Here is a 13,628-nt window from a genome sequence, read left to right as displayed (position 1 = left end):
GTCGAGGAATTTGAAATAAGATTGTCTCAAAAGCCTCCCTTCTCATCACTGCACCGAACCTAATATATCCGGCAAATGTCGCATCAGTACAAGTATAAAATCACGACCATTGAATATACATACCCATGACATTTAATAATCTTCAAAAGCGACGCGCTCAAGTCTCTGAGCTTGCCTGTATCAAGCTTATCTGCCCACGATTGTTGGAGAATATAACACCATGCTTGAATCGGGCTAACTTCATCCTCAAGGACGAGCGTTTCAGACAACGATAGAAGGTTGGCAAATATGACGGTTGGATCCCGCGGGGACGATATTTGCTTTGACACAGCGGACGGGATACACTGGTGCTGATGTGGGTGAAGGAGAGTAGCAGATGCGAGGAGGGTATGGCCGTTGGGCTTGTCGAGGTGATGCTCCAAATGAGGAAGACAGGGGCGTTCGAGTCTGGGCCTTTCTTAGGAAATAGACAGAGACATAGGGTAAGTAGATGTCACTTACGACAAGACGAATTCCATGCCCATGTCAGTCGTGTCTCGGTTAGAGAAATGTTCGACGTATCCCGGTTGCGAATGGCTTAAATGAGAAAGAGAACGGTGGGTTTCTGGATAGGAGAGCAGAGCCGGCTGTTGGCTAGTTGTTGACTCGATGATGTTGCCATGAGTTTGTGGAGAATGGTCCGATGTCTGACCACTGCAAATGTTTTGACTGGACCAATGAAAGGATGGGTTGTTTCTCTGAAAATCCACACCCTGTTTTGATTCCGAGAATCTCGGCCAATTGCCAACATGCTCAAGGCATTGGATCGAGTTCTTGGTCCCGATTACGTCTGCATCACTACTATCAGTTGTCTCAAACTCGCCACCGGGTGTGGTGAGCACTGATAGATCATGTTTATCCAGAATACCCTGAAGCAGGCCGACATGATCGCGAAGACTCTGAACTTGCACGAGCAAATCCACTTCGCTTGCGCGTAGGCGCAAGACTTCTTTCTCGAGGCTCTTAAAGTACAGATCCTTCCGCTGACGGTGTGAACTTTAAAATGTTAGCTTAGACTGTCGGTGTAAGCAGCAATACAAGACACATCGTACCGCTGAGCTCTTCGAAGTTGTTCTCGCCTCTTAGAGAGGGTTGAACGAGTGTCGCCTTTGATTAAATGTCAGCAGGTTATTGAGAACGTAAGGCGACCCCTCCACCAGAAACCGATTCGAGCTCTTTACCTGATGTAGTATCTTGCCCACCCGAGCGGTGGCCTGGAAGGAAGGTAAATGCTTTCATCATGTTGATTTGAATGGTCGTGGCAGATCGTTCCTGGGCTGGAAGGGTAAAAGTGGAAACCAGAACAGTGAGAAAAAGTTCTTCTCGTAGGTACAATTTGGTACGGGTGCCTCCAGGGGGAGAAAATAAGTTCACAACCGTGATGGGAAGCCGTGGTTCCTGGGATTCTCTTTGATTCCATAATCAAGGGCTTCAGCCTTTCCGGCTAGCCGCAAGCTTAGCTCTGGTTAGGCCCCCCTCCCCACAGCCAGGATTGTTGACTTAATCATTATTTCCTATTTAGGCTAGCGCGGAATTGACTTCGAGGCTGTCGATTTCCAAGGGAGTTATGGATTGTTGACTAAATCTCCAGTTTGTGGATTGTTGACTTAATCATTATTCCTTGAATCTATCTAGTTCATGCCATATGGCGATGGCTCTCAAGCTGTGAATTGTTGACTTGATCATTCTTTCCTGAATCTATCTAGTTCATACCATGTCACGGTCGCTGCCGACCCGTGGTCGCCCAAGGACATTATATAAGGGAGCTCGCAAGAACCTCGTCAAATAACTTTTACAGAATAATAATTCCTTTGCCTACCAACGACTCTTTTCAAGAGGCTGTTTCATTTCCTCAAAGACGATGTACTCTACTTTTTCTTCCCACTTCCTGTGGATGACATTCCTTACGGGATGTATACACGCGAGCAGCATGGATGCATGCTCCACAGGCTCCAACGAACCACACCCTGTCGGCAAAGTGGTCTACGTCCAATCGAATGAGCATCAGAACTCTATTATATCTATTGCTATAGATCATGACGGCATGCTCTACGGCGGCACTGTTACCCCTATGGGCGGCATGGGAGGTGACAGTATCGATGGCATGACCAACACACCTGCTGGTCCGGATGCGCTCTCATCCCAAGGCTCGGTGATAGTAGAGGACAATGTAAGCTTGCCGATCTTGTCTGAGACTTACTTCGAGGGGCTCTCCGGGCTGACAGATCTCACCAGTACCTTTTCGCTGTTAACGCCGGATCAAATACTGTGAGCATGTTCAAAATCGACGACGCCAATGCAGCAAATCTGTTAATGGTCGGAAAACCGTCCGCTGTTCCCGGCGAATTCCCCGTCACTGTTGCAGCTTCAGTGATGCGCAACTTAGTATGTGTGGGATATACCGGAGCAAAGGCGGGTGTCTCTTGCGCTCCATTTACGCGCGAGGGACTCGGCCCGATGAAGCAGGTGCTTGATTTTGATCTCGGCCAGACCACCCCTCCTAAAGGCCCCACGAATACCGTCGCTCAAGTATTCTTCACTGCAAATGATACTCGTCTTATTACCACGGTCAAGGGGGATCCGACTGCCAATAACACGGGTTTCATCTCTGTTCTGCCATTCAAAGATTCGTGCTCATCTACTTTCGAAAGTCGTGATGTACGAACCTCGCCACCCGGGACTGCTGTGCTTTTTGGTGGTGTTAATATTCCCGACACTTCGGATCTATTCATCACGGATGCATCGTTCGGAGTCGCACTTCTCGACCTCCATCCGGCTACAGACAAGCTGTCTCTCTTGCACAAGACCGTCATAAGTGGCCAAATGGCTACGTGCTGGGCTGCATATTCCGAGGCACGGGAAAGTGTCTTTGTCACTGATGTGGCAGTCAACCGACTGATCGAGATCAATAAACATGACGCGAAGATCATGTCAACTCTCGACTTGAAAAACGGCGATCCTGGAATGGTTGATCTTCAGGTTTCTGGCCGCTTTGTTTATGCACTTTCTCCCGGCAATGGCACTACACCTGCCGCAATCACCGTGGTGGATTCCTTCCAGGGTCGGCAGATTCAGAACTTTAAACTGGACAAATTGGGCGCGAGCAAACGCTCCCAGGGCATGGCTATTCTTCAATAGTAGAGCGTCGTGGACGAGAGTACGGCAGTATGGCTGGCCAGATAATCCCCTATATTTTTTGGTTTGTTTGAAGGTGATTCGCCCACTAGTTCTAGACAGCACATAGCCCAAACAATCACGATACAATAGCTTTTCATCCCATTATTCAATACCATGCCAAGTCGTTCCCAAGGCTAGTGGTTAGGGTTAAGATAACTACAATAGGTAATTGTGTGGCGGCTGACATTTGAATCGGCTTTTTTTGAGCGTGGGGTCAAGGGCAGATTACAATAATAAAATCGGTCACATTTAGCTTCCTATTCAGTAAATTAGTTCAATATTTCAGAATTTTGAGAATGGTTCATTTTTAACAAGTAGGAATTTGATTCAATCAGACATTGTTTAATTGAGGTGACTTGTATTAGAATTGAGGGAAATTCTTTGCTTAGCTGGATAACACATAGCGTCATACACTGCTAGCCGTTAGACAGAGATCCTGGAAGGACGTCATTGTTTTCAGAGCGAATGTAAAACGACAGAAATATATATATATATATATATATGTACGTAACTGCATATGATAGATCGGACACGACTAGAAGGAAAAAGGAGGGAGCTGTAGATCCTGAAAGGCACAGACTGATTTCTTCTCCTGCCCGATGCGCCCGTCCTCCCCCAGAGAGAGTTTTGGTGGACAAATCCCGACCATTTCCGCCGGCTTTCGTTCCGAGGGTTCGGTAGTTTGAATCACCAAGTGGAGATGATGCTGCACCTTTATAGAATAGTGCGCCTGTATGACTAGCTGACTAAAAACTGAAATGATGTACTGACCAAGATGGTGTGAGAGACCGGTTCTCGAAGCAAAAGCATGTTCTTTATATGAAAAACTTCAAGATGAAGAAAATGAAGGGAAGAAAACGAAGGAGAGACGGAGCTCTGACTAAATACACAGATCCAACAAGGGGAATAGCAATCACATTGTCAGTCTATTTGACTCGTCTCTATGTGGGTTTGTCACGCATGCCACCAAACCCAGTTATTTCTGCTCTTTCATGAGATAATCAAGCAATTGAGTACTTGTGAGGCATGTACTTGCTTCCGCTTAACAGTAGGGTGGACAAGGCCTGACACAGTAACACCAATCGTCGTTGAATATAGACGCTAGATTCGGCGGCAACCAAGTTAGCCCAGTTACCGGAGAAGTGGCAGTCAGGTTAGATTTATAGACATCGCAAGGATTCTCCTCGACAGCTTCAGTCGCCGTCAGCGTCAACCCAACTTGTACTTTGAATACAGGTAGATTGTAGAAACAAATTGGATTACCCGTTCCCCAACTCTCCGGGGTGAAGGCCAAAGGCAGGGTGCCGAAGTAGTTATCGGTCTGTTTCTGACATGCCACAGAGTTTTCGATGACATCTGAAGGCTTAACACCGTAGGTCGCCATCGTTTTGACAGTGTCAGAGTCAATTGCATTATTGTCCTTATTGCATTCCTGGCTCCCAGGAAACGCCAGGAAGTAGCACAGTCCATCGATAATCGTGCCGCTAGTGATCTGGTCGCAGTCTGATTCAGAGACCGTAACTGCCAGGATGAAGTAGTCGGCTGCTCCGAGGGTCGCTCCCACCAGGCCCTGTTGGATCGTCCGGTTCATGGTGTATCCCAAGTCCTCCGTTGTGCTGGTGTCCATAGGATAGAACCATTTTCCGTTGTAGAAGTAGTTGGCCATGGGAGTCGTCCAAGGCCCAGTAATTACCGATTTCGGAAACGAACTAACGTCGCCTTTCTTGAAGATGTTATTGGCCATGGTGTCGATGGCAGTCCAGGTACTGGTATAGAGCAAGGACATATAGTTTGATAGCGTATTCTGGGTGTTGTCACTGGGATCAGATGACGGAAGGGCGCCTCCAATGGTGGATAAGATTCCTCCTATGATTCCTGTGGCCCCTCCAGCAAATTCACCATCTGGTATAATGCTCAAGGCAGAACCGGCAGCACCAAAAGCAGCACCCAAGGTGGATAAGAGTTGTGCCAAGGGAATGACTTGCGGACTTTTTGAAGGGAAAGCGTCCGTGATGGTACCGATCTGCAAAGCTGCAAGACTCCCGGCGGAATCAAAAGCCTGACGCCACTGATTCAAAACACCGTAGTACGCGACGCCCATCAACTGGGCTTGAAAGAGTCCTGGGTCCATAGGCGGATTTGCAGGCCACGAGCACTGAGATGGGCTCGGCGGCTCGCAGTCACCTCCACTGGGAAAGGAGACGCAACTGGCATCGTCAAAGAGCTCGGTCATCTGGCCCAGCCATGTAGTGTGGTCCTTATCTGACTGTTGTTAACAAGAGTACTGAGTTATAATTGACATAACTTACTCTTCTGAAACCACTCGTCAATGTATGCAGTGCCCCATTCCACATACTGTTCCAGGATCTGGTTGCTGGTGACATTTTCGACTGGATTCTTGCAGTTGAACCCAGCCAGACTGACATTATCATCGGTTTCAATATCGATCACTGCCTCGTAGCAAGCCCCTTTTGGACAGTAACCATGGCCGCAGGCAAAGCTACAAAGGCCTTGAAATGCCAAAGAAGGAGGGGTTGTAGAGGTGGCCATTGCAACACCATAGTATGATGTCGAGGATGGAGCCAAAATTAGAGCCCCTTGTTCAGTGCAGGTGCAGAGGTCAATCGGACAGTAACCATAGTGACAGCTGAAAGAGCATAGCCCTTCAAATTCACCACTACCAGTACCTCCGACACAAGTCGGGGGCAAGAAATCTGAGACTGTGGGAATGGACAAGGGAGCTGATGTCGTTCCACAGGCAGTATCAGGACAGTACCCATAGGTACAGTCGAAGCTGCATAGCCCAGAGTAGCTTGCGTCTTCTCCAGCCAGAGGGTATCCAGTCACTGATGTTGCGGTCGGCTTTTTTTTGGGTGCTCCTTGTTGTTGGCATGTACATGCACCAATTGGGCAGTAGCCATACTCACAGGCAAACGAACACAGACCCTCAAAATTATAGGCCCCGGTTCCAGCGATACACTCCTGCTCATTCAGTTTGAGGCTTGGTTTGGCGCTCACCACAGGACCGGTATCACCGCCGACCCACGCATTCCAATTTGCAATGCCATGGGGGCAAGTATCAGTGATAGCAGGGCCTTCTATAGACATGATGGTTTCGCCGCCCCGAGAAAGGGTGATAGTAACTTCACCAAGCAAGCCATTAAAAGGCACGCTGCCATGGTAGACCCCGACTCCTCCGATCTGAGAGTTTGGGGCCCATTCCCATGTGCCAGATTGGGTCTGGCCGTCAATTGTCACGGTCACTTCAGCAGGGGAAGTCAAAAGGGCCGAATAGAAGATCATGTCTTGAGCAATATCCTTGGGCTCGAATTCAAGTTGAAGCTGGCTGGCAGTATTCCCAGAGGTTCCACCACTAGGGCAAGCGGCGGCGGGCTCCAGGCGATACCAGGAGACGAGACCTTCCTGTTGTATCTCGGAAATATTATTCTTGTAAGTATCAATGTAATACGGAAGGAAAAGACGCCAGGCATCATGAGGCATATTAGCTGCGTAGTTGAAAGGGGCCTTCCCGATATCAAAGGCCGCCATGGCATCAGGACGCAGCGGTCCAATGTAGTGGGACTCGCCGTAATCGTTCCACGAGATGATTTCCACAAATTCAGGTTGGGTATACCAAACTTCGACCCAGCGATCATGCCAGAGGTCATCACCACGCCACATCCAGTTTTTGTCGTATCCGGGTAGATTGGTGTAGAACCATGGTGATACTGGCATCATGTAGGGAAGATCACCAGCAGCTTCCAGGTACTGAAAGTAAGAGGCGTCCACGTAGGTGTTCATGTTTTCATTGCCCCAGGGCCATGCTGCCCAATTGAATAACCCATCTGCAGCTTTCAACTCCAAAGCTGCCTTGGCACCTAGCGAAGACCAATCAGGAATAAAGAAGCAATTAGTATCCTTTTTGATTGTGACCCAATCCTTGGAATTTCCAGGGCCCTCAAAGGTCGACACAAACGGCTGCCCGTTATAATACCAATAGCTCGAGCTCGAACTATACTGCCTGATCAAGCTGATCACATCTTGCATGTCCCATGGGCCGCCACCGGCGTAGTCGAACGAGAAGAAAAGCCTGAACCCCAGGGCTTCCGCGACAGGGAATGCCATTGCAAGCGCCGGTTCATTCGTGGGATCCGCATATGCCATGTTCAACGCAAATGCATCAATATGTGCATCCATGGCTTGCGTCATGTCGTCCTTCCAATCAGCCGATGTATAGTTCTGGGAATTTGTGACCTGAAAATGTTGTCAGATAGCATTCTCAAATTACGTAGGATTTTCCTAGCCATACCATGAAATGGGCAAAGACTACTTTGGCTTGGACATGATGCCAGCCCAGCATGAAAGCCAGCACAGAAAGAAAAAATTTCATTTTGGCAGATAGTTTACTCGAAGATGACCTGAAAGTTGATGCACACAAACGAAGCAAGTGTGAGAGACACCCACTCTATTTATACCCGTTGCTCATTATGGGATTTTACACTAATCAAACGCATCATCCTTTCTGGGCTGTGTTATCGTTCCAGGATACCCTTAGAAACCACTAAATAAGCAAAGATCCGTTAGGAGCCCAATGCTACCCTGCAAGCCCTAGTGAGACGAGGTCAGTGGAGGCTGTGATAGTGCACCGTATGGTAGTATCCCCTATAGCTAGACTTTTAGTGTGGAAATTACCTTAGATATAGACGACCCTCAGCCGCACTGCTTGCACTGTATACCCTTCCCTCTTCGTATCTGCTACCTGTTGTCGCCTTGTTTAACCTTCGTAATTAGTTTAAGACCTTGACCTCTAGCACCAGGTGGCTTATGGCGCCATTTGTAATCGTGCAAGATGCTCTTGGAATCATTTGGTTATGCTCCAGCCCACCTATTACATAAATATGTATTTGAAGAATGATATAATAGAGCCTCCAAACCCCTTAGTTCTCTCCGGTGTAATTAATCTCAAAGCAAGCCTACACGGAAATGGATATAGGATGTGTGTACACTTCTTTAGATACTTGACGCCACTTGTCCGACTGGATACCGAGTATAGTAATCAGCTCGGTTGAGATATAGGTTACTGATGCCAAGACGCCAACTAACGGAACCGGGTGCATCTAACCGCATAGAAGGCACATTAGTATGAAAGTATTGCCTAATTGGGTTAGGCGAGGCCCCCAGTCTGATCATTGCACAACTCTATCATGATCGTGCCAGCGTTTAGTTGGCATTTAGGAATCCCCGTAATCATAAAACTAATAATCCCGACATGTAGATTCACCAAACTTCTTTCTCCGGGGGCGTTTTGGGCACAGCCCTTTAAGCCAACAGCTCATCTGAAAACATTTTCCTTTTGATCAATACCGACTAAACCTCATCTCAGCCGCAAAAATAAATTAGTAAACAGATCGCTTACAATTCAGCTTCGTAGTTGATCCATTGACCTATTAGATCCGGGCAACGACAAGTAATTGTCTACTTGGTCCGTTAAGACGGAGTTAGAATTGACTAAGAACAAGTTGCCTCACCTCCTGCATACTAAGTATCATTACAACGGCCAATGTGGAGTCTGATTTACGTTAGATTCTTTATTCAGGAAATAGCTCGAAGGAGGTCTGTCTCTCCAATATTTGGCCCTAGCTACGCCCCCGACGATCACCTTGGCTATATTTCAAATAAGTTGTTAAAAGAGGGCCGTTGACTGTAGTTGATTTTAGCGTCGCAGAAAATAGCTCGAAGGAGTCTGCTTGTCTATTTTTTGGCCCCGATTACGCCCTCAGAGAACTAGAGAGAAAATGGTTTTTTATTTTTTCGTGATTTTTCAATTCCATTTCGGGGCGTCGTAAGACACAATTTTGACAGAACACGCTAGTTCCCTCGGCCCTCCTTTTAGAGAACATGCCAAGTGGCTCGATATGAGAATAATAAGTCGTGCTTCTTCTACCTTTTCATTCCTGACTCACCTTTCAACGGCTCACTCTACAAAATGGCCAGATTAGGCTGGATACGACAGATATCTTGCCTTTTCGCAATTCTGCTTAGTATCTGGACGCTTGGCACAGAGGCCCACCTCATTGATCGATCTTCCTGCATCAATCTACGAGAATACGATTTTCAAGGACGCATACATTCATGGGGCAATGTTCTCAGCCAGCTTACGACTAGCCTTGACGAGACCGCTGACATGGCTACCATCGCGTATAATACTATGAGAGCTGTTGCGGACCGAAGCGGCAGCCGATTTGACAAGAAGAGAACCAAGAATATGTTTATCGCCTTGCAGGGGGATAGTGGTGAGCTTCGGGTTACGCGGCAGCCACGTTGGCGTACTGTTTATGGTGGGATTCTTGTCACTTTTCGCTCTTATTTCTTTCGCAATTGACTAACCTTGACTTATTTTAGACGACGTTAGGGAACTCGGGACTTTTTTATCAAATCGTGCTAGGAAACCATCCGATATCTTTTGCGGAGACGCTCATTTGGTACGATATGAGCTCCTTAGCAATGGGCGAAAAGTCCCAGCACCAGCGCCTAGAAAATATAGGAGCCAAGTAGTAGGTTTTCAATATTATGGTATAGTGCCTTTCACACCTTTCCGGCTTGCCTTATTTTCTTGACATTTAATGTCAATACTAAGCTAGATAGCGCGTATCTACATAGCTGACTGTGTCACAGATCCTATCCTCCGGGCCGCGGGAATGACAGAAATGAACTCATGGTGGACTCCTAATGTTGCAGCTTGTGCCGAATCCGGGTCTACTGCTACAAATGTTCTCAACACGTATATCATCGTATGTGCTGGAGCTTTTCAAGAGACCGGGTTGACTATTGGCTCAGAACGAACGTACGACTGGAGCCATTCTGCAAGAGCTTATTTGAGCTCCATCGATTATTGGAAACGCTTCCTCAGTTATACTCTTCTTCATGAGCTGATTCATCTTCAGTTCAAATGTAAGTAATACACTACATTATGATGAAAAATAACAATATATCTGACTTGGTATATCTTTGACAGATACTGATCATGTACTCAGTACGCACCCATTCAGAAAAGCGTATGGTTATTCTGGTGCAACCGAGCTACTAAGGCGATTCCCGGATAGGGTGCCTACCAATGACGACAACCTCGGCATTTTAATGTTGGGTAAGTAAGAATAACGGATGCTTGTCTCAATTTCGTGTCAGCATAATTGGTGCACCGTGGAAGGCTAATGTATTATGAGATATAGCACTATTCATGTCAGGCGATGATTGGAGTGAGGGATACGCCCAAAATGAGAATGATTTGGAGAACTGTGGTGACTAGGCCTTATCACACGGACGGACTGTCGACAGGATTAGGTAGCTGCCTGGGCACTAACTATAATTCCGGTGTTTGCCTGCCGCCGTTATTATGGGTTAATTGGAAACTCATTACCGATTCAGCTACTAAGGAACCGTCATTGTAATTGATTAAATGGCATCGGGCGCACCCAAGGAAACGTGGTGCACGTCTGCTCCACTGAGTCCATGCTTCTTGTCGGAGACATCATTTCTGATCGATGTAATGGATCATCACCTCCGGACGCTCGGCCTTGATGCCCTCTTGGCCCAGATACGACGACTGGTCGTCACTCGAGTTCGAGCAGATTCTGGAGAGGAGATCATCGCCCCTTGAGGAGCCACAGCATTGTTCAATGGTAGCGACAACTGTAGAGGAGTCTAAGGGCATCAGGTAGCGAGGTGGCGATAGAAATTCAACGAATAGAAGTGGCGGAAACACTACGGGGCCGAGGATATTGGTATAGTGTTACATTCTGATACTAGACACGGCCTTACAGAGAGGCTGTGAAGGGAAGCCGGTGTGATGATCAGAGATATCTACCTCGCGTTGTGTAACCCTCCGAGCTACATACCCCATTTGGGATAGTGGAGACAATACGCCCAAGAGGGAACACCAACTCGAAACTCAGAGAATGTTGCAACTTCGAATTCCAATGGACCGGCTTATGGAAACATGAAAATTAGGATGTAGGCGTGTCAAGGTTCTAGACGCTCTTATGCACGATCTTGGTCTGAGACGTTCCGCAAATTGATTGACGCAGCCATGAAGCTTTGGGTATTGTAACGGAGGTGCGTCGTGTATATTCCGGACTAAATACAGCACAGCAAGAGAGCAAGCACACTGGAGAAAATCAATTCCTGTTTATCTGCTATCATACAGGACTCTCACTCTCGTGCTCTTCCATCCAGCAATTTCCCTCTCTCTCGCGCCACACACACTTACACATAACGCACTCACAGCGAAGGATCAGCCCAAGCCAGGTCTCATCTCATCTCATCTCATATCAGTCTCCGAGCCAAGGAAAATGCGATCAATCGATCAGGGGGGCAAAAGGAAAGGCAGGGGCAAATGAAGGGATCCGTGAGGAGGGCGACTGTCATCCATCCCATGTGTCGTGTGGGGTGTGTTGATATCGCTCTCTCACCCTCCACTCTCAAGCCGATGTCCTAACACGCGCCGTGGTCTGTCTGGCTTCATCCAATTCGAAGTGTCTCATAAAGAAAGCAACTTCTGGCGGATGGAGCGAGGAGGGGAAAGTGTCCTGCTACAGTCGAAGAAAAAGACCAAAACTGTCCTGTCCATTCCGGTCCAGTCCGGTTCCGTTCCGTATTCAAAGAGGTGTTTTGCACGTATCCGCTCGGTCTGCAGTGTAGATAAATCAAACAAGCAGACCGCTCGAGCTTCCCTCAAGGAACCCAGAGTTTGCCGCCCCGGCCGCGGCCGTTGCCTCGCGATGCACCCCGAGAGGTTCCCCCACGGCCGCGGCCATTCGACGCACGACGTGAAGCGCCGGTAGTACCACGGGCTGGGCCGTTCTGGGTGCTGAGATCCACTGGAGGAGACGACTTGGCAGCTCCGCCGAGCGAGCGACTGAATGAATCCGGGTCGATCGGCTGCGTGGGCACTTCAATAGTACTCTCACCAGCGGGCGGCACAGCAGTCTGCTTGGCAGCTTTGCGCGCTGCCGCACCCCGGGAAGCGCCACGCGAGTTACCTTTGCCACGGCCGCGCGGGACGAAAACCAGCTCATCTTCGTCGCTCTCTTCTTCGTAAGATAGAAGGGTCTTGGGTTCTGTGATTGTTTGAGTCTGAGTCTTCTCGACGTATTTGCAGCGGTTCTTGTACTCGCGCTCTTCGTATTGGATGGCCGTGCGCAGCTGTTGGATGTTCTTAACACCAATGCCGAACTTCTGCGCCCACACCTGTGTCGCGCGGTCATTTGTGACGAGAATACAGCTTTTGGCAGAGTTCTCGGCATCCGGCCCGCTGTGCAATCGCCAGAGTAATGCGCTGAGCAGCGGACGAAGCACGGGCGGTGCAGTCGGGATGGTGGATCCGGAGGCGGTGCGCTGGTGTCCAGGCGAGGGCTTCGATTTGCCATTCTTATTGCCATTTGACTCATGCTGTGCGCATTCCGGGCTGGTTCGCGAGCTGCGGGAGGAAGTGCGCGAACCGGGGCCGCTCGGGGTACCAGCAGAAGTAATCGACGCGGCCTCGGTGTCTTTCTTGAAATTCAGTTTGCTCAGCAGCATCTGCGACAGATCATCCGATGCGGGGTTCTTGTCCTCGTGGGACTCGGGTGGCTCCAGGTCCCCATTAGTGGTGGCTGGGTCGGGATCGTCGATGGCCTCAGGCTCCTCCTCGAATTCCGGCAGAAAGAACTTCTCAGCCTCCTCCCAGCGCTCGAACTGTTCGTTCGGACCCTGCAGAGCGATGCGATCGGGGGCGATGTGATCCTTGCCGGAGGTGACTCGGTCGAGGAAGCGGGTTGCCTCACGGGCATTAATAGAGACTTGCGATCCGGCCCGCTTCAACGCGTGCAGCCGTTCGAGGGCTGATGGCGGTTAGGGAGGGGGCGTGGCTCGATCACAGCAGGGTGACTCACTGTAGAGGGGGACGATGAGATCGATGGCCCCGTTGGTAGTCCATTTTTTGATCTCGCTGATGTTCGTGGTCAGGGCCGTCTCGTCCACGGCACAGTGAAAGACCTTGCGACCGGTCGACATGACGGTCCGGGAGCCGGTCTAGTCTTAAGGACTGGTGGTCAGGGTGATATAGGACAGTGTTGTCTGCCCTATACCAGGGAACTGGAGGTGTAGACAACCACGACTGGATTTGGGCCGGTCAGCATGGGGCGGGTTGAGGCGCAGGGTTTGGGCGGACTGAGGGAATATGGAAGGATGTCTGAGTGTCAGGGGGAGTAGGAGGGAGAGCACTCACGTTCAAGGGTCAGGGGGCAAGGGAATTCCACCATCTTCGACGGCGCACACTGCGATAGTGAGAGAGTGAGGAAAGTGAGGCGGGCGGAGATGCGATGGGGAGATGCCGAGCTGACTAATCTGGACTACACGGAAGGAAACATTGAATG

General features: G+C 49.1%; 7 protein-coding genes across 7 annotated transcripts; 2 read left to right on the top strand and 5 right to left on the bottom strand.

The window, feature by feature from the left end:
• Positions 1–26: 26 nt before the first annotated feature.
• N7510_010427 (bZIP transcription factor) lies at positions 27–1,281 on the bottom strand (the record flags this gene model as incomplete). The annotated part of the gene is made up of 5 exons (XM_056982352.1): positions 27–48; positions 124–447; positions 502–1,035; positions 1,092–1,146; positions 1,221–1,281. 5 exons carry the CDS (start codon positions 1,279–1,281, stop codon positions 27–29), a joined length of 996 nt encoding a protein of 331 aa, XP_056830188.1.
• Positions 1,282–1,969: 688 nt separating this feature from the next.
• Positions 1,970–3,177, top strand: N7510_010426 (uncharacterized protein; the record flags this gene model as incomplete). Its single annotated transcript, XM_056982351.1, has 2 exons — positions 1,970–2,209; positions 2,275–3,177. 2 exons carry the CDS (start codon positions 1,970–1,972, stop codon positions 3,175–3,177), a joined length of 1,143 nt encoding a protein of 380 aa, XP_056830187.1.
• Positions 3,178–4,258: 1,081 nt separating this feature from the next.
• On the bottom strand, positions 4,259–5,449 carry N7510_010425 (uncharacterized protein; the record flags this gene model as incomplete). Its single annotated transcript, XM_056982350.1, has 1 exon — positions 4,259–5,449. One exon carries the CDS (start codon positions 5,447–5,449, stop codon positions 4,259–4,261), a length of 1,191 nt encoding a protein of 396 aa, XP_056830186.1.
• Positions 5,450–5,505: 56 nt separating this feature from the next.
• On the bottom strand, positions 5,506–7,413 carry N7510_010424 (glycoside hydrolase family 71 protein; the record flags this gene model as incomplete). The annotated part of the gene is made up of 1 exon (XM_056982349.1): positions 5,506–7,413. The coding sequence occupies one exon, from the start codon at positions 7,411–7,413 to the stop codon at positions 5,506–5,508; it is 1,908 nt and encodes a 635-aa protein (XP_056830185.1).
• Positions 7,414–9,202: 1,789 nt separating this feature from the next.
• On the top strand, positions 9,203–10,368 carry N7510_010423 (uncharacterized protein; the record flags this gene model as incomplete). The annotated part of the gene is made up of 3 exons (XM_056982348.1): positions 9,203–9,520; positions 9,858–10,060; positions 10,251–10,368. The coding sequence occupies 3 exons, from the start codon at positions 9,203–9,205 to the stop codon at positions 10,366–10,368; spliced, it is 639 nt and encodes a 212-aa protein (XP_056830184.1).
• Positions 10,369–10,744: 376 nt separating this feature from the next.
• On the bottom strand, positions 10,745–10,927 carry N7510_010422 (uncharacterized protein; the record flags this gene model as incomplete). Its single annotated transcript, XM_056982347.1, has 1 exon — positions 10,745–10,927. One exon carries the CDS (start codon positions 10,925–10,927, stop codon positions 10,745–10,747), a length of 183 nt encoding a protein of 60 aa, XP_056830183.1.
• Positions 10,928–11,946: 1,019 nt separating this feature from the next.
• On the bottom strand, positions 11,947–13,266 carry N7510_010421 (uncharacterized protein; the record flags this gene model as incomplete). Its single annotated transcript, XM_056982346.1, has 2 exons — positions 11,947–13,094; positions 13,146–13,266. The coding sequence occupies 2 exons, from the start codon at positions 13,264–13,266 to the stop codon at positions 11,947–11,949; spliced, it is 1,269 nt and encodes a 422-aa protein (XP_056830182.1).
• Positions 13,267–13,628: the final 362 nt, after the last annotated feature.

This window comes from Penicillium lagena (assembly GCF_028827675.1).
Source record: "Penicillium lagena strain IBT 129212 chromosome Unknown utg000007l_segment0_segment0, whole genome shotgun sequence".
Taxonomy (NCBI): Eukaryota; Fungi; Ascomycota; class Eurotiomycetes; order Eurotiales; family Aspergillaceae; genus Penicillium; species Penicillium lagena.
Note: the sequence above shows the minus strand (reverse complement) of the source record. Positions and strands in the feature narration are given on the sequence as shown.